The sequence below is a fragment of the Leptidea sinapis genome, chromosome 20 (assembly GCF_905404315.1).
Source record: "Leptidea sinapis chromosome 20, ilLepSina1.1, whole genome shotgun sequence".
Classification (NCBI taxonomy): Eukaryota; Metazoa; Arthropoda; class Insecta; order Lepidoptera; family Pieridae; genus Leptidea; species Leptidea sinapis.
Window position 1 is genome coordinate 10,781,093 of NC_066284.1, and position 19,836 is coordinate 10,800,928.

The following is a 19,836-nucleotide window of genomic DNA, read 5'->3' on the forward strand; positions in this document are numbered from 1 at the left end:
CAGATTTAGGTTTCCAACCCATTGTCAGAATTCCATGTAAACGAAATATGCGAAATATAATATATTATATTATATTTACCAGTGGGAGGCTCCTTTGCACAGGATGCCGGCTAGATTATGGGTACCACAACGGCGCCTATTTCTGCCGTAAATCAGTAATGTATAAACACTACTGTGTTTCGGTCTGAAGGGCGCCGTAGCTAGTGAAATTTATGGGTAAATGAGACTTAACATCTTATGTCTCAAGGTGACGAGCGCAATTGTAGTGCCGCTCAAAATTTTTGAGATTTTCAAGAATCCTGAGTGGAACTGCATTGTAATGGGCAGGGCGTATCAATTACTATCAGCTGAATGTCCTGCTCGTCTCGTCGCTTATTTTCATAAAAAAAATATGCGCTGGCAAAGTCGGGGACATCTGCTCGTCGCTTAAATTACTCTCTTAAAATATTTTGTTTCACTCATTTATTATTTTTAGAAAACTAAATGCTTAGTTTATTGAAAACTATATTCTACGAGCGATGTAGCTTAACAAAGGTAAGTTTGTAAATGTAGTTGTATCACTGGCTTTAAATGTATCTACATTTTATTTTATTTTAAATAGAGAAACGAAATCATGTTCTTGCAAAATATTTGAAAAGATTTACCAACAATAGTTGTTTAATGATTTCGTTGCGATAGAATTGTAATGTTACTTTTAAAACGAAAATGAAATTGGTATCGTTTAGGCGGTCTTTCGAACCAAGCATTGCAGGCTATCTTCATGATGGGTTATCAGACGCGTTCCGGACACCTTAAGTCTTAAATAATCCTTGGAAAACTGGGCGATTTCTGCGTGCGCGTGAGTGTATTATTTTACGTCTAGCAAAAGAATGCTTATGGTTAGAGTGATTTCAGTGCATTTTTTGAAAGCTATTGAAACAATCTATTATAATAAGTGCAAATTATTTGATTTATGTTATTATTTTATTTTACACAGACCTTCCTTTCGAAAAAAAGTTGAAAAATAGTAAGTAGTATTATTCTAGAATAAATGGGTATTTTCAATGAAAACATTTGGTTTTATTTAATAGTACTTCAGGTTTTATAATCAACTTTATATGTTCTTTATAAAATGAAACTAAAAAATTCGCTTTCATAGTAATACTTTGAGATTTCATAGTAAACACCCATGAAATTGACAATGAACCGAAAATACACACCAATCCAGAAACTGCTTCATATAATCTGCAAGTAAACCTACACGAAATAGAACGGTGGTTTAAGAGATGGAGAATAATAAAGTAAACGAAACTAAATCAGCTCTCATAGCATTCACCCTCAGGGGAGAAACTTGCCCCCCGTTAAATTAAACAATAAGATGTTACCACAAGAAGACAATGCAAAGTATTTAGGAATGCACTTAGACAGAAGAATGACATGGCAAAAACACATTTGGACTAAAATAAAACAGCTTGATGGATACTCATCTTAATTGGCTAATTGGACCTCACTCGCAAATGACAACAATAAATTGCTTATTTACAAAACAATACTCAAAACAATATTATTGACATACGGTATACAGACAGACAAATTGACATACGGAGTGTCAGAAATAGTAACATCGAAATACTAGACAGATTTCAGAACCAAGCATTGAGAACCATATTCAGGATACCGCAGTGTAGTAGAAATAAATAAACATCACCTCGGCATTTTAAATTGTCTTGAAAGAAATAGCCCAAAACAGCCTAAAAAAACAGGACAAACTTGCAACCCAAGTAAACGATCTCGCGATGTTTTTGATCGGAAAGAATAGCCACCAGTTTACCAGGCTGAAGAGACAAGGAAATAAATAAAAACAAATGAAAATGGGAACAAAACAACCAATAAAAATGCGAGGAAATTTTGGTGTTTGTTTTGAAAGTAATATTTTCCAATTTATCCTGACCTGCTCTTTTCTTAACGATATAATTTTTGAAATCCCAAGTTATGAACCCAGTTTGGTTCTGTTCATTTGAGTAGTAAATCTACTTTCATACATCTGAAGTGTGTGTTTATAGACGTTTATTCAGTAAAATCATTTTTCATAGCTGATTTGCGAAGGTCTGTGCCAATATAGATTGGCATGTTGCGAGCGCCGCCTCCTAACGTTTTTCTTATAGGTTTGAAACATCTATACCTGAGGATGTATTGTGTACCCTGCTAGCCTGAGCGCATGTCCTCAGCTATAATTCCTTTGAAGGTGTGGAAACATGGCTGTTAATAAAGGTCTGGTTGCATTTGCTTTGTTTTGTCGGAGGCTTAAGACACATCTTAGAGATTTATCATTTCTAAGAGAAGTAGTATCCTCAGAGAGTTGAGGTGAGCTATGTACTTTTCTTCAAGCATAGACCCTATTCTTAGCCTAACAATTTTCTCACCCCCCAGTAGAATGTGTTTTAAGATCGTCAATGGCGTCACAGTAGAATCTTCCTCGTAACAAAAGTAACTCATTATTTAAGAAAAAGATTACTACGCAAAGGATGTATACCGAGGCAAAGTAATAGTTCAATGTTCATCGTATTTATAATAACATTTCATTAATTTAGTACAAGCATAATAAGCAATTCACAATTTCCTCTCCTGTTAACTTGAGATAACGGATATATTGCGCGACGTGTGTATTCCAAGAACTATTACTTATCCATCTAGAATATTCCAACTAGCCACGCCAAGCTATTTACACCACAGTAAGCGAGGATTCTATAATACGCCGGTATTAACGACTTTTTGCAGCCATCTTGGATTTTGTTGAGTACTGCAATTATTGATGTTATTTTTACTCCGATCGGGTCTACAAATTATAATTGATATTTATAGGCTAGCTTTTTGTCTGGGTCTTTTCTTGCGTGGTAATATATAATTGGTGCGCGTGGGTAAGAAAATTTACAAATATTTTTTTCATCACCAATAAGATTTCATTCAGGTTTTATTTAATTTTCCTCGTCTCCATATTTAACATATGCATGTTTTTAAGTTTTTACATTACGTTAGATAAAACCACGATTACATTAATTTTGTACCTCTTTAAAATTTATAAGTTTTTAGACGAAAAATATATTTTGTTCATACATTAAGACCCATAGTGCCGATGATCACGTAGTGGACATTGTGAGTACATTTTGTGCATCCGTGGACACCAATAGTGACATAGTGTCAGTGATACCGTGCTCGTCATCACCACTGGTGAACATGTACAGCCACGCACAACAAGTACAAGACCGCTGTTTGAGACGTGACGTTATCGCGAACCCACTACACTCACCCTGATTAGGGACTTCCGAATGTTCCGAAACTAGTAAGTATCCACACCGATAAAACGTGAGTAAAGCTGTGTTAATAAATAAGATCATAAGGAGTAACACTGCACCAGCATCCTCTTGCGACGATGACCACGATACTCACTCATGAGGGAGCGACCCAAAAAAGAGAGAGATACCTTCCCGCCTTAATGTGAGGCATAATTGACAAAGCCACCAAATACAATGCTCAAAGTATTCAAACAATGCGACTTGTTATATTATATAACAGTGGGAGGCACCTTTGCACAGGATGCCGGCTACATATAAATACTGTGTTCTGGTCTGAAGGGCGCCGTAGCTAGTAAAATTACTGGGCAAATGAGACTTTACATCTTATGTCTCAAGGTGACGAGCGCAGTTGTAGTGCCATTCAGAATTTTTGGGGATTTTCAAGAACCCTGAGCGGCACTGCATTGTAATAGGCAGGGCGTATCAATTACCATCAGCTGAACGTCCTGCTAGTCTTGTCCCTTATTTACATAAAAAAAAAACAATTTTAAAATATTATACCAAATAGAAGCGACTAATTTAAAAAGTACTCAGCTAATTGAAATTAATTAATTAAATTATAAATAATTAAAATTAAAAATAGGTACTTCGATAATTTGAATTGAAAAAGTTTTAACCTTTTTCATAATTATTAGTTGGTACTTGGTGCATATACAAATAATTTATGGTAACTTTTCAAAATATATATGAGAAAGTAAGTCTGAATTTGTTAAGACTTTCGTAAGTCAAATTAAATCAATTATTTGCAATAAATTAACCTTACTTTGCACAAAAATATTTTATCGCAAAAACCATCTTCCTCGATAAAGAAGCTATCTGCAAGGAATCACGTGTGAAAGACTTGTGGTATTTAGCATAGGCCTTATTTGGTTATGGTGGGACGTTATGGTCGTTGAAGGATGCGGGATGCCTCTAGGGAGCTATTAGGTACTGTTTTTTACCTTGTTTATGGCACTGGTAATATTGTGAAATAAGCGTTGTGGTTACTTCCATATCCTTTGCGATTTGTTTTATTTTAGGATGCTGAGGTTATTGAAGAAATTGATGCTATTTTGAGACTTTATTTTCCTATTGTGTGTATGTTTTTTTTTTATGGAGGAGAAGAACATGATGACAGGTAGAAATATGATCACTGCGGCCCAAAAAACAGCGTTGCCGACCAAATTAAGCATCAAACAACATTTTAACATTTAACATTCAATATACATTCAATTCTAAAATCAGGCTTATCTCGCCATATAGGCTTTTAATAAATCGGCGATTTATTTCAAAGAATATAGAAATTGGCCAATGACAATGAAACACTACTATTTCATCAATAAATAAAAATGAAGAACTGCATAATGGCTTGACTTTTAATCTCAAATTTCTTAGATTCATTCTAATTAAAATAGATATTTCACTTGGCACATATTATATACTTATGAGTAAAATTATTTTTCTAGCTAAAAGAAATACCAATGCAGCTCTAAATATGGGGTAATAAGCGTTTATGAAAAAAAAATAGGTAATTAATAAAAAAAAATATATCTATAGCGCGTAAAGATTTTATGTACACATTTTTTATTTGTATATAAATTGTAGAATTCATAATTGAAAATTCTTTATTTGCATAAAACAAATTTTATTAATGTATACGACGCCAGAGTTGTAGAAGTTCTTCTACTCGCCAGAGTTCATTGAAACCAAAATGTTCTTTGAAAATTACATTGTTTTTTTTTACTTTCTCGTTGTGCATTATGTTCTCAAATGCTTATGATAGAACCAATTTATTTGACCAAACCTCTTTGTAAAGTGATTTGACAGTGGGGACAAAGTTGTTCTGGTAAAACACGAGAAGAAAATGATTTACATCCCTCGGATTAACTATTTTTTAGGCTTCTAGTTATTGTGAAACTACTTTATTTTCTGATGTCCTGAGAAGCGACGAGTTTCGTATTATCATTGAGTATTTCTAAAACAATAGGTATAATGAATACAATCCTATTAAACGCATTTCCTATAACTATTGGATGAGTAAATATTATATTATTGGTTTTTACTGTTACAATTTTGTTTTGGGAACAATTTAAATAATCACCAAAATAATTTTTATTATAAAAATGTAAAATGGATTTACTTCATATAAATGAAACCTACTCTAAACCGAGTTGCCTAGAGCAAAGTGTTAATTTCCAAAATAAATGAGCAATGGGGCATGGGGAAGGGCGCTGGTGTGGGACTCAACTTGCGTCGGAACCCTGGATCCTTCTCATGTCCAAGTTATGTCAGTTGGTGCTGTAGCTGATGCTTCAACTGCAGAAGACAGCGAACGTGGTCAACATGTTAGTCTCGGTCAGAAATTTTTGTGCCGTTTGGTGTCGAGACACTTAGCCCGTGGGGCCCAAAGGCGCGGAGAATGTGGCAACTATTTCGGTCAACGGATCAGCCTAGCTATTCAACAATCATCCTATCATTGTAAATATTGTTATAATATTTGTTTTGGGTTAATTAAGATATTAATCTAACGGATCTATTTCGGTCAACGGATCAGCCTAGCTATCCAACAATCATCCTATCATTGTAAATATTGTTATAAGATTTGTTTTGGGTTAGTTAAGATAATAATCTAACGGATTTGTAGAAGTGATATACATTAAAAATCAAATCCTACCTTAATTATAGAGTTAATAATTTAAAATTCCTTATTTACATCACACATGGTAAAAGTTTTCATTAGATTAGATGAGAGAAAATTAAGGTATTTAATGCTTTAACACATGTAACAAATACTCTATTGAAATCGGTGCTATAAACACATGCAACGAGACCAAAGACCATAGGATTTGTTTTAGGTGAATAGAGAAGTAACAGATTTTAGCCCATTTATGGAAGTCTTCTTCTCAATCGTTCACTCTTGTCAGAGTGGTCGTGGTTGCCAAGATGACGCAATATTAGTCGCCGTTGGTCTCCACAGTTATGGGTCGCACTGCCTCCCTCGCGATGCTCCTCCACTTTTGACGGTTTGCAGCATTGCGGGAGCACTCCACAACAGGTGTCTGGGTCACTGTTTTGATAAGGTCCGTCCATCGCGTGGATGAGCTTCCTCTCGCTCTTTTACCCTCCACCTTGCCCTGCATTATCAATCGCTCAATCGATCCTTATTAAAACGTAAATCCTACCTTAATTGGCGGAGCGTAGTCCACAGCCATCATACAATCGCTGTTAACCCCAGCTTCAGTCTTGATCATCGGCGGCGCGTGGTACATCTGGTGGTGCATGCCCCCATCCCCGCGGCTGTACCACGTGGTATACATGCCGTAGTTATCGCAACAGTCACTCATAAATGCATCTTCTGGGAACACAACTAGAACTAAGTCCTCACCACTAACATTTTTCTATCACCTCACTTCACAATCACTGTGTATGTATTTTTGTGTGTTTCATTATTTGTTTCTGCATCTGTAAGGGAAAAAAGGAATTATAAACACGCTAATATTATGAGTATTACAAAAACTAAATGATATTTAATACTTCAGTAAAATGTGTATCCAGAATAATCCTTTTATCAGGCTAAAGTGCCTGCCTGCCTTTAAAAAAAGAGAATCAGTAAATACCTAGGAGAATTTGATTACGAAAAAACTGAAAATATTTTGATCCCTTGTATTTAATTTGTCCTACCTACATGTATAACAAACACACACACACACACACACACACACACACACTCACACACACACACATACACACACATGTTGTTAATTTAGAAATTATCATACTGTCTTTTAAATTCAGTATCGATAAATTTGTAGTTATTTAATTAAATTATTATTTTACAGTAAAGTATCACCAAAATTTGTCATAGTAATGCCAATGATGACACCAAGATAATGGTTTACTGTTGATCATACCTCTAATTGATCCCACGATACAGTCTCCGTGTGGCCTAGTGTGGCGATTCAATGACAATCACAATATAGTCATATATATAATATATAATGTGTGTGTGTGTGTGTGTGTGAGTATTATTTTTTTTATAGGGAACACCAACATCATGATATATTTAACAATGAATTGAGTTTTTGTTAATAATTAATATTGTTTTAGTTAATATCACCTAAGATAGTTTACCCCTAGTACATGCACACATTATCAAATCAAAATTAGTCAAACGTTTTCGGGCTCCTCAGAGTATGGTTTTTAAAAGAATTGTGAAAAAAAGAGTATAATATTTACATAATCTACTAGTGTTAATCTAGAAACATATAGAGTACGCCTATAAGAGAGTACAATACTCTATTTTAGAAAATTTATTGATGTAGGCATTACTTTGCGGAAATCCATAATTATACAAATGATTTGAGTTTTCTTTAGTGTTAATTCCGCTAATATTTGAAACACGTATCGAATTGTTTAAAGACAAATATAAATTTTGGCAACCCTACTCTCAGGTGGTCTATACCGTATATGCTTGTATATTCTGTATCTGTGATATCAATAGAGATTCTATAGGCCTCCGTACCTAAATGGGAACCCTATCCGTCCAGATAAGATGAGACTCTTCAGTCCGTCCGTCGTCTGTCAATAGACTGTATCGAATGTGTATAAATATAACTGCAATAGTGAGACATATGCAATTCTGATACTGAGTTACTGTTACCAGCTGAAAAACAATTGAGATCCAAAATGGCTGACACGCAAATTGAAATAAAGGAAGTTTTGTGAAACAAATAAAAAAAAGTTTGGTGAAACAAATGAAAAAAATCTTTATGGAACAAATAAAAAAGGTTTTCTTAAACCACGATGCGAGTGAAACTGTTTTTCACAAAATAATATTTATATCAGCCTATTAATCGAAAAAGAAACAAAAATGCCTGTATTATGCTTTACTTATTCATATAGTAAAAATTATGATGTAATAAATTTTTGTTGTGATACTTGTTCCCGAACGTTGCCCATCCCAGTTGGATTCGATGAGTGACCTCTTTCGCGAAATTGGACCTGCCCAACTGGATTATTTGACGAAAGTAGACGTACTCGTCAACAATTTCGAGAGTACAGTTCCCAACTGTTACGGGAGCAGGTGCACCATGGACATTAGACATGATCTTCGTCTTGTCCATGTTAATTTTGAGACCTTCTTGAGAGGCTTTATTAAGGTCGTTGAGCATATGGCTTAATTCTTCCATGGTCTCTGCCATGATTACGATATCGTCTCCGAATCGAAGCTGAATTATGTATTCGTCGTTGATATTGATGCCCAGTCCGTTCCAGTCCAGAAGAGTAAAGAAATCTGCCAATGACATCGACTTGTCTGACTCCCCGCTGCAGCCGAATATCGATATATCGATAATCAATGTGGCACCTCTAAAGAGACTGAAGCAGCGCCCAGAATGATGAATTAAAGGCATTCTCATAGTCCACAAATGCACAGAATAGTGTTAAAGTAAAAGTAAAGTTAGGTAAAGCCTTTTTGGGATCCGGATTGTTCGGGAGGCTGGAAATATTTGAACATGCGCACAAGACGATTCGTGATAACTCTAGAAAACAGCTAATATACATGGCTCAGAAGAGATACGGGTCTAAAGTTCTTCAAAAGCTTTTTATCGCTCGATAGCGCCATGCTAGCAGAGTTTTGCCCTCGAGGATCACAGAATGGAATAGTTTCTGGAGAATCTAAAGAACAGGACCTGGGCGTCATTAATAGAGCACGGCAATACTTTAAGTCAGCCTACATTCTAGCGCTCTACAAAGCGCAGGTCCGCCCACACATAGAGTATTGCTGTCATCTCTGGTCTGGCCCACCCCTGTATCAGCTCGATCCATTTGAACGCGTGCAACGCAGAGCAACTCAAATTGTCGGGGACCTAGTGCTCTGTGAACGGCTGAATCACTTGGCGTTGCGTAGAGACGTCGCTTCATTGTGCATCTTCTACGGCATTCATCACGGGGAAGGTGTTCGGAAGAGCTGTTTAACCTGATTCCTGCCGCTGAATTACACCTTCGCACGATACACCACAAGTAAAGATATCACCCCCAACATCTGGATGTGTGGCGGTACTCCACAATGCGGTTTGAAGGAGCTTTCTTCCACGTACTACAAAACTGTGGAATGAGCTTCCTTGTGCGGTGTTTCCGGGACGATACGACATGGGTACCTCCAAAAACAGTGCATACACCTTCCTTAAAGGCCGGCAATGTTTCTGTGATTCCAAGAGAATAGGCGGTGATCACTTAACACCAGGTGACCCGTACGCTCGTTTGTCCTCCTATTCCAAAAAAAAGGAGCTCTCAGAAGCTCGGCTATAATTCCATCATCACCCGGCACCTTTAAGCTGTTAGAGCCATACTAATATCCTAGAGGCTGACGTCTGGGATATCGTAGGTATAGTGTCGGGTTAATTTGCCTCTTGGGTCTTAAACCTTGTTGATAACAAGTGCCCGTGCAGTCGTGTATGCCCTACTGCCCATAGAACTTTTCGCCCGCCCTCAAAAATTCGGGTTCAAGTTTAGCTTCGTCAGTTGGCTCTGCTCAATTGAGAAATCACGTGTCAATATTTTGAAGCCTTTGTTACGCTCTATGGCCGCCTTCACACAATCTGTGTTATGGCGACGTATATTGCGAGTCAATGACTTGGAGATCTATCTATTTAGCTGCCTATACCGGGATGCATGGTCCGGGGACTGAAGGGCCATTTGGCGCCTTACATCGATCAATTTGAGGGTAGAGGCTGAGATTTTTATGGTTCTTTTGAACTGCTGGTCTTCAAGAACTTAGACCCTGCCGTTTGAATATTTTTATTATACTCATCCACGTCAACGCAGTCACCGAGGCATTAGAAGCTGTTATGCAATTCGGATTAAAAGTTTTCTGGGTCTCGGATCTGCATGGGTACAGGTCAGAGCGTAGTAGACTTTACCAGTCGAGACCACTCCAGTTTTGAATTGATATTCAATGTGCCTCTTACAATGCGGTGATCACTCCCAATTTCACTAACTTGATCAGAGACATCATTTAATATATGTCTTTTGGTCGACATAATGAAGTCAATCTCTTTTTTGGTGGCACCATCGGGGCTGATTCAAGTCCATTTGCATTGTTCAGGCTTCATGAAGAAAGAGTTTATCTTAAAGAAAACCTGTTTATCCATGAAGTCAGCCAGCATCTGGCCTCAAACGTTCCGATTTCTATAACCAAATTGCCCCACTCTCAATTCATCGCTGCTACGTTTGCCCAGTGTTGCGTTGAAGTCTCCCATGACATGTGGGTCTTAGGAGTTTGAATGACTGTTTAGATGTCCTCATACATAGCCTTCACCTCCTCGTGTGAGTGTGTCGAAGTCAGAGCGTAAAGCTGAATGACCTTCAGCGAATAATAGTAGTAATTCGGAGTATTAAGGACGCTACCCTATTCGACACGCTCCCCACCTCAGTTACGTTGCTGACGAGAGACTTATGCACGAGCAACCCGACACCACCCTAGGACAGTTGGTCACCCTCCCGGAAGTAGAGGAGGTGTCCGGAGTTTAGGACTATCGAATCCTCACCTTACCTTCGGACCTCAGACAACCTTACGACATCCCATTGTAGTCTGCTCAAAACTTCCTCTAGTTCCTCCAACTTCTCGTCGGTCCGCAGTGTCTTGCCATGATATGTTGCAAGGGTATTCGTTGGTGGTAGCGTTGCCCAACCCGGGCATTCTTAGCACCCCCTGCTCCGTCGCTTATGTGGCTGCTCCGTGGCCACCACGAGCGAGGCCGTCGGGGACTGAGGGCCGGGGTCTTACAGTGTCTTACTGCGATCGCCGACCCGATCCCAGTAGATGTTGGTGCACCTCGGAAGGATGCTGCTGCCCATCCTTCAATGTATCCCTTAGTCGCCTCCTAAGACCCCCACGGGAGGAGATGGAGTGGTGCTATTTTGGTGCAACGCCACCTGCATATTCACACGCACTCTGTGTTTAAAAATGCGCTTGATGAACGAAAAAAGAAATTGAGGCTTTGTAATAAAAGATTCATCCTAATATGATGTTTCCTGTACGATGGTACGGAACCGTTTGTGCGTGAGACTCACTGACAGATTTTTTTATTTTAACCGTACGGAATACTAAAATATATTTCACATAACGAATAGAGTTGTTGAGACTACTACATGGCCACATTATCTCTAGACCTCACTGGAACGTCAAGCCCCCTTCCGTTACCCTTCCACCCCCTCTCGCATGTCTTGTTGTGTCAGTACGGTTTGCAGTTTCATTACCGTTATTTCCTTTTTTGATAATTTCATGCTTTATTTTTGAAGCTTTCATTGTTACAGTTTGACTTTTGTTGTTAATAGTTCTGTAGTTTATGTTGTTCTGTGTCTTTTAATAGTGCTGCTATTTTTTTATAAAAATAAGGGACGAGACGAGCAGGACGTTCAGCTGATGGTAATTGATACGCCCTGCCCATTTCAATGCAGTGCCGCGCAGGATTGTTGAAAAACCCAAAAATTCTGAGCGGCACTACAACTGCGCTCGTCAGCTTGAGATATAAGATGTTAAGTCTATTTTGCCCAGTAATTTCACTAGCTACGGCGCCCTTCAGACCGAAACACAGTAATGCTTCCACATTACTGCTTCACGGTAGAAATAGGCGCCGTTGTGGTACCCATAATCTAGCCGGCATCCTGTGCAAAGGAGCCTCCCAATGGTGAAGTGTGTTAGAAAAATAAAAATTTTTTTACTTAACCCAGATTCTTTCATTCATTTTTCAACATTATAATAAACGTTATCAGCACCACAACATTATTTAATACTGAAAAAAAAAAGTTGTTTATTTATTAATAATAATATTCTAGTGATGCTTGTTTTGCACACCGTAATCAAGCGACGATGTGACGTCATCGACGTCAGGTCCAGAGAGCATATAACCGGGTAGTACACAACAAATGAATGGATTTCGAATCAGCTTACCTTCCTTAAGACAGTTACTGATATCTTTCGACCAACAGACATTAACTTAATGCAATATTATGCTTATCATAGAATTGTAAATTTAACATAATGCAGTACCCGGTTCAATGACCGCTAGGCCACACCCCCAAGTCACGCCCACAACAAGCGCCGCCCATCCACACATAATTAAATTAAAACTATTTGTACGAACGGTGAATAGAATTTTATAATTTAATAAATTTTAATAGCTATACTTGTAAAGTTATTTTGTTAACTTTAACTTGAGCTGTACGCGTGTTCGAACATTGAATGGATTTAATTATTAAACTAGCGGCTGCCCTTGACTTTGCCTGGGCAGATTTAATTGCAACGGAAATCGTACCCTGGATGGGTTTTTGCATGATTTCATGGGTTTTTTTTTTTATTTTTAGCGCAGTACTCTTTTTTTTTTTACTCTAAAGTAAAAGTCGCTTCAGTAACTCTTTTTATTATAATCTATCCTGTTTAGTTACTGAAAAGGATCTGTAGTAATCTGTGGAGACGATTTGGAGATTCGCTGGAACACAGCCATTCAATATTTTATTCGCTCCTTTTCTGGAATAACTTATGCATTTTTTTTAATGTTTCAAAGTAAAAAATAATTGTTCAGCAATTGATAAGTGTTAGTTTTTATGTAAGTAAGTACTTATAGTTTAGTGTTAGTTTATTGGTAATAGGATAGTATACCCAATAAATGGAACGATCACCTCGACTATACTTACTTAAATATTATATATATGCGTATGAAATATTTTGCTTGTATTATGGTTTAGACTCTGTTATCAAAAATATGGCAATCACAACTTTGAATAAAATGTGAATAACTAAATAGCATATTTTTTTTAATAGAAGAGGAGGATAAATGTACAAATTCAAATTCAAATATTTTAATTCAAAATAGGATGTCACATCCTTAGTCAAACTTACCACCCATTCCAAAATGAATGCCTCAAACCTGAGAAGAATGGGCGCAACAAACTCAGCGGGCTTTTTTTTATCGAATAAATATGTTTACAAAGTAATATTGTACAATTAAACTTATTATTTAATAGCCTAAGGGCGGTCACTCCATTCCCAATCTGTGGTATAATTAAGAAAGTCATTTATGTTATAATAACCTTTACCACACAAACGTTTTATAACAATTCTTTTCAAAAACGTAATACTTTTGTTTTGAACACTTTCTGGGATCTGGGATTTGTTGTAAAAGCATATACATCGCCCCACAAAACACTTACTAACTCTAACTCTCTAACATATAATGAATACAAAAACGAGCGAGGATAGAACCGGGGGCTTCGTGGTGAGAGTCAACGGTTCAATCTATTGTGCCATGTGTAAGAAGAAAATAATTCATATAGGTATGTGTATTGGAAACTTAAAAGGAAGAGGTGTACAAACGAGCGTACCAGTCAACTGATGCAAAGTGATCATCTCTGGCCGCTAACATTCTCTTGCAGCACCAGAGGAAATCGGCCGGCCTTTTAGAAAGATTTACCCTCTTTTTTTTTAAAGTAGGTACCCATGTCGTATCGTCCTGTAAACTCCTCTCAAGGTAGCTCATTCCGTATCTTCGTTGTACGTGGAGGAAATTTCCTTGAAAACCGCACTGAGAAGGAACTCCACATATCCAGATATTGGAGATGATATCCTAACTTGTGGCTTGTCGTGCGAAGGTGTAATTTGGCGGCAGTAATTATGTCAAACAGTTCTTTGGAGTACTAGGTCACAGAATGAAGTGACGTAACTACACAACGCCAAGCCGTCCAGGGAGCACTCGACCCTTGATAATTTGAGCAGCTTTGATTTTATTTAGATTAAAGTTGATTTGGGAAATAACCTTGCGCTATGTTTCACAAAGGCGTAAAATGACAACCGACACGCGCTTGACCGCTTTAATTACACCGTGAAATCAGCCGTGAAAGCGTTAATTGTTAAATTAATAAAAAGATCCATTTACAATTAAGATCGGTTTTTGTTAAAAACTGTGTTGAAGTGTTACAATAAGTCTGTCTAACTTAATTATTGTTTTAGGATTTGATACCAATGGCTTACAATTCAGTGTCACGCAGGATTTTTGAAAAACGCTAAATTGTGAGCGGGACCGCATTTAAAAAAAGTCCACGTTTTCCATCGGATAAAATGCCAACATATTATGGAAACATAATTAGTCTAATCTAAGACAAATATAAATTAAATTTGCATAACTTTTACCAGAAAAGGAGCGATTAAAATATTGAATGGCTGTGTTCCAGCGAATCTCCAAATCGTCTCCACAGATTACTACGGATCCTTTTCAGTGACTAAACAGAATAGATTTTAATAAAAAGAGTTACTGAAGCGACTTTTACTTTAGAGTAAAAAAATAGAGTACTGCGCTTAAAATAAAAAAAAAAACTCATGAAATCATGCAAAAACCCATCCAAGGGTACGATTAACTATTAGCATTGGGCAAAAAAAATATATTATATAGTGTTTTATAACTTTTGGAAACTTCATTGGTTAAGTGTTAGTTTTGTTAATATTTATTATTATAATACTGTTTGTCTCTACATAAATATATAAAAGTCATAGAAGGCATTTATTTTGTCAAAATTGATTCCTTTGGAATTATTTTTGATGTCATTTCTAATACTGCTACCGCTTCGGAAACAAATGGCGCTCTGAATTTATGTATATTGAGGCATGTAATTTATATATATTAAGATGTACTTAATACATATAAATTACGTGACACGTTGTTTGTCCGCGATGGACTCCTAAACTAATGAACGGATATTAATGAGGATCACTTCATGGAGTGCAGTTTGGTCCAACTTGAGAGATAGGATTTTTTTAAGTTTTTATTTCGATATGGGACCCATAATTATTTTTATTTTCAATATTTGTTTTGTTTGGACATAATATTTTCTATTAAGAGAATTTAGTGACGCACGCTTTGACAGTTTTGCTGTGAAATAATTTCATTATAACAACAGGGAGCATTTTTTACTAAAAAATACTTGATGTTTTGAAATATTATTGACAAATTCCTATAAAACAGTATTTTTTTATTATCTAGTATCTACAGAACGAATATATATTATATCTTTAACTAAGTATAAGGGATTTAATTGTAAGTTAAGTGATAAGAACATATCACTATCCAAAAAAAGATGATTCTACGTAAAACGGTTCATTGTAATAAATTAGTCTTGGTCTTCTCTCGCCGCGCTTGCGAGGGCGCGGTAGGGGAATGCTGATCGGGACTTCTTGTCCCCTGCAGCAGATTTCACTCGCCGCCCGTGGATACGGGCAGGTCATTGGGGTGGGTGCGATTGCTCCTTGCTGTCCTCTTCTTCGCTTTAAATGGTGTCATTTGTCGGGGGAGCGGATGCTCCCCTTTGTGGTAATCTTAGGAGCTGAGGAAGCGCCTGTTCCCTCAGCTCTGGTGTCAAGTCCGGTGAGTTATCGCCAGTTTGCGCGGACCCTGGCAATCAGCCCCAAAGAAGAAGGAGGGCAATCAGCCGGGACGGGCGCAAACACGTCACTCTTCTTCCTCGTCCCACACGAGATCGCGCGGGTAGCGGCGGCCGTCAGGTGGTCGCGCGTACCAGGGGGCCAGATCTCGCAGGTGATGGAGATCGGACGCGTCGGCACGCGCGAACATGTTGACGGCGAGACGACAAATGAAGTCGTGCAGGCTCTCGACTTTTAGGTCCCTCTGAATTGTCTGGTTCCTCACGTACCATGGTGCGCCCGTGATGCGACGGAGAATCTTGGTTTGAGTGGTTTGAATCCTTTTCCGGCTGCGTAGGTGGGTCTTGTACACTAAGATCTTCACCTTCAGAGGGAGTCTTGAGGAGAGCACTGGATAAAGTAAGGCCATCGCGACGTTTGTTAACGCGATGGTCTTCGTGACGTGCTCAATTATTCGATGGTGACCCCGAGGTACTTTACCATCGGGGACCACGCAATGCCCTGTCCGTTTAGCTGCAACCTATGCTGGCCTGTGAGCACACTCCCGGTCGCGAGCGCCTGGGTTTTGCCCAAGTTCACCGATAGTCGCCACTTTTTGAGCCATTCTGGCAGGGTGTCCAGCTGGCGCTGCATCTTCTCAGCGGCGTGCGTCACATTGAGTGACGTGGTAATGTACGCCGCGTCATCTGCATACAGCGCCAGAGTTGCCGTCGGTTCGAGCGGGATGTCATCTGTGTATTTGGCATACAGCAGGGGTGACATGCAGCTCCCCTGCGGTACGCCGGTGATCATCATTTTGGGCGATGAGATGGCATCATCTACCCTTTCTCGAAACCGACGATTTTCGAGGAAGTTGGCGACTATCTTCACCAGGCGGGGAGATGTCGACGTTGCAGCTATTTTGTGCACGAGTCCAGAGTGCTAAACACGGTCGAACGTCTTCTGCATGTCCAGGAATACTGCCACAGCTTTTTCTCTCTTGTTGAGAGAAGCGGTGAGGGTGTGGAGTACCCTGGACAGCTGCAGCGTGGTGCTGTGTTCAGCGCGGAAGCCAAACTGTTCCCTAAGCTCGATGTGGGGTCTCAGGAGTGACAGCAGGAGAGATTCGAATATCTTCGATTGGGTCGCCAGAAGAGTTATGGGCCAGTAGCTTTGTGCTAGTGCGCTGTCTTTCCCCAGCTTCGGGATCATTATAACGAGGCCTTCTTTCCAGATACTTGGAAAGTGCCCCGCGCGCTGGATGCCATTGAAGAGTCGCGTCATCGCCGCGATCGTTTGACGCGGCAGATGACGCAGGGTGGCGTTTGTAATACCATCCACACCCGGGGCCTTTTTGGGCCTCGTACGAAGGATGGAACTTCTCACTTTTGTTGGGGAGAAGAACACCGCGTCTTCTTGTGCCGCTACCGGTCGTTCGAGATATTCGGCAACCTCTCTCTCAACTGCTGTCACGTGAGCTGCGTCGTCAGTTGGATTCGGCTGGAACTGGCGTTCAAGATGTTCGGCGAAGATGTCAGCACGCTCTACCACTGCGTATCTGAAGGCTCCGTCGGGGTGACGCAGCGGGCGAGCTGGGGGCGCCGAGTTGGTAATCTGGCGGCACAGACAATGAAGTACGGATACATCGTCCGCGGCCTCGCCAATCGTTTCTTCCCAGCTCTCGGCGGCATCTTCTTCGAGCTTCTTCTTGACCAGGCTGCCCAGCCTATTTAAGCGAGTTTTTAGTGTTGGGCACCTGGTCTCCTGCCATCTTCGGCGTAGGACTCGTTTCTCGAGGATGAGTTGCCGCAGTTTTGCAGGCAACTCTGGCATCTTCCTGGACTCGGTTTCCTTTGTGGTGGTGGCCAGCGACCGCTGGATTCTCTCCGTGAGAGGCGAGGGCTTCAACGTCTGCAGCTGTCTCTACCTTCCGGGATGGAGTGCTGGCTGCCCGCTCTTCCGCGAACACCTTCCAGTTCGTAACCCGGCGTGATGGTCTTGGTGGTGCTCGCGTTGCGGTGGCGTTTAAAGTAATAAGGACTGGAAGGTGGTCTGACAGAAGCTCATCTATAAGAGTTTCCTGAGTCAGATGACAGTCCAAGTTCTTGAGAACGGTGAAATAAATCTCATCCGGAAGGTGTTCGTGGTTGTCCGGGTAGTGGGTGGGAACCTCCGGGCCGTGGACCTCGTATCTATGTTGGATGGAGTCATTAAAATGTGTTCTGCACGCGGTGTGGCCGTTCTGGCATTCCAGGCTGGGTGCTTGCAGTTCCAGTCCCCAGCGGCGAGAGTTGCTTTCGGGGAGTTAAGCAACTGTCGCACATCACTGGGAACGAGCCTTCCGTTTGCCGGCCTGTAAATGGCAAAGATGCGCAAGTCCTGACCGCTGATCTGGAGCTCAACACCGAGGGCTTGTATACTATTCAGATTCACCATCGGGAGCGGTTGGTGAAGCAACCCCCTTCTAACGAGCACGACCAATCCCCTGTAAGGACCGCGCTCACTGTGTTCATCCTTGCGGTAAGTGATGAAGCCTGAGACCCGAAGTGTGTTAGCCCTCGCCAGCAGTGTTTCGCTGATGAGGGCGATGTCTACGTTCTGGTCTCGAAGGAGGTTCTTCAGCAACGGCAGCTTCTTTTGAATTCCTCTGATATTCCAATGTATTATTCTCAGCGGGTTATCCATTTATGAGGTTACAATCTCCATCAATCTGTTCATCCCGCTGAGGATGATTGAAGCCAAATCGTCATCTTCTTTTTGAAGGGCAAGGATGACCGTTTGGAATATCTCCATAGAAGCATTGATCATCAGGTCCTTCTTGCCCTTCGTTGGCTTCTTTGTGGCCGTGGTTGGAGGCCTTGTTCCAGATCTGGCATCATTAGGGCGCTTCTTCTTTTTGACCTTCTTCTTTTTTTGACCGCAGCAACCGTGGGTGGGGCTTGGCGCCTGGGTATGGCCTCGTTAGCCGGGGCCATTAGGCTTGTTGCCTCTTTTGGCTGCTCCACCGCTCGAGCGAGCTCCTGGGCTGGCTGGGGCTGCTTGGCCTTTTTGCCAGTCTTGGCGATTGGCCCTGCTTTCTTGTTTCTTACTTCTTTCTTGAAAACAGGGCATCGGGAGTTGTTTGCGGGGTGAGGGCCTCCGCAATTCGCACAGGTTCCGGGTTCAGAAAGTAAGCGGGGGCATTCCTTCGCCGTGTGTTCCCCACCGCATCGCACGCAGGCAAGTGGCCTGTGACACCCATGCAAGGAGTAGCGAAATATCTGGCACCTGTGGCATTGTGCCGGCCCCCTCTTCGATCTCCAGGCTTCGAATTTTACACCCAGCATACACAGTATTTCTTTGATTTCAAAGATGCCGGGTGTGAGATTTGGCGACCTCTTCATTATTGCGAAGAAGATACAGCCCGGACGCACTTGTCTGGCCCGTATATTCCTCACATATTCTGGCTCGAAGCCGAGCCTGCGCAACTCCTTTTCAATCTCTTCGAGCTCAGTTGTCACGTGTAGCCCTCTAATTGCGAATTTCGCACTTTTCTCCGCCGGCAGTGAATAGCTGAACCAAGACATCCTATCAGTTTTCTCCAATACTGTGAGGTATCTCTGAATGGTTCTATATTCATTTTCATCTGCCGGGGTGAATCTGTACCCTTCCCCAAACGGGCGGGCATTTGGGGCCCTTCCCAACTTTTCTTTGAGTGCACGGAAGTGGTGCAGTTTGGGAGGTTCTCACAAATTAGTGGCGGGAGTCTCTTACTTGCCGGCTGAGGCGTTTTTTGCCCGAGCGTGGTAGTGGTCGATGTCGTGGTTGCTTTTGACCCAGCTGTCGAAGGTTGGGGTCGGCTTGCCACACTTGTAGGTGGTGGCGGTGCCGTGACGATGGCAGCGTCAGTCATTTTCGGCCTCCAAGGCCCCCGCCCGGCTTCGCTGTAAAAGCCGTCAGGGCTATCAGCACAGAGGAGGTTTTTAGTCGGTAGGGGGGGTCACCCGAGCCCCGTTTCGGGGTCTTCAATTAGTAAATGTATTTTATTCCTCTCGAAAAAAAAATCAGTTTAATTAACTGCATGTATTTTTTTCATAAATTTAAAAAGTTAAGTATTTTTTCTTTTATTTTAAT

At 40.6% G+C, this 19,836-nt stretch overlaps 1 protein-coding gene across 4 annotated transcripts in view; it reads right to left on the reverse strand.

Moving 5' to 3' along the window:
• LOC126970153 (zinc finger protein rotund) overlaps nt 1-19,836 on the reverse strand; it is a 244,507-nt gene that overhangs the window by 205,029 nt on the left and 19,642 nt on the right. For all 4 annotated transcript variants that reach the window (XM_050815919.1, XM_050815920.1, XM_050815921.1 and 1 more), the window contains exon 2: nt 6,494-6,773. In XM_050815919.1, coding sequence (XP_050671876.1) covers nt 6,494-6,655 — 162 coding nt within the window. In that variant the 5' untranslated portion in view covers nt 6,656-6,773. The remainder of the gene's footprint in view (nt 1-6,493; nt 6,774-19,836) is intronic.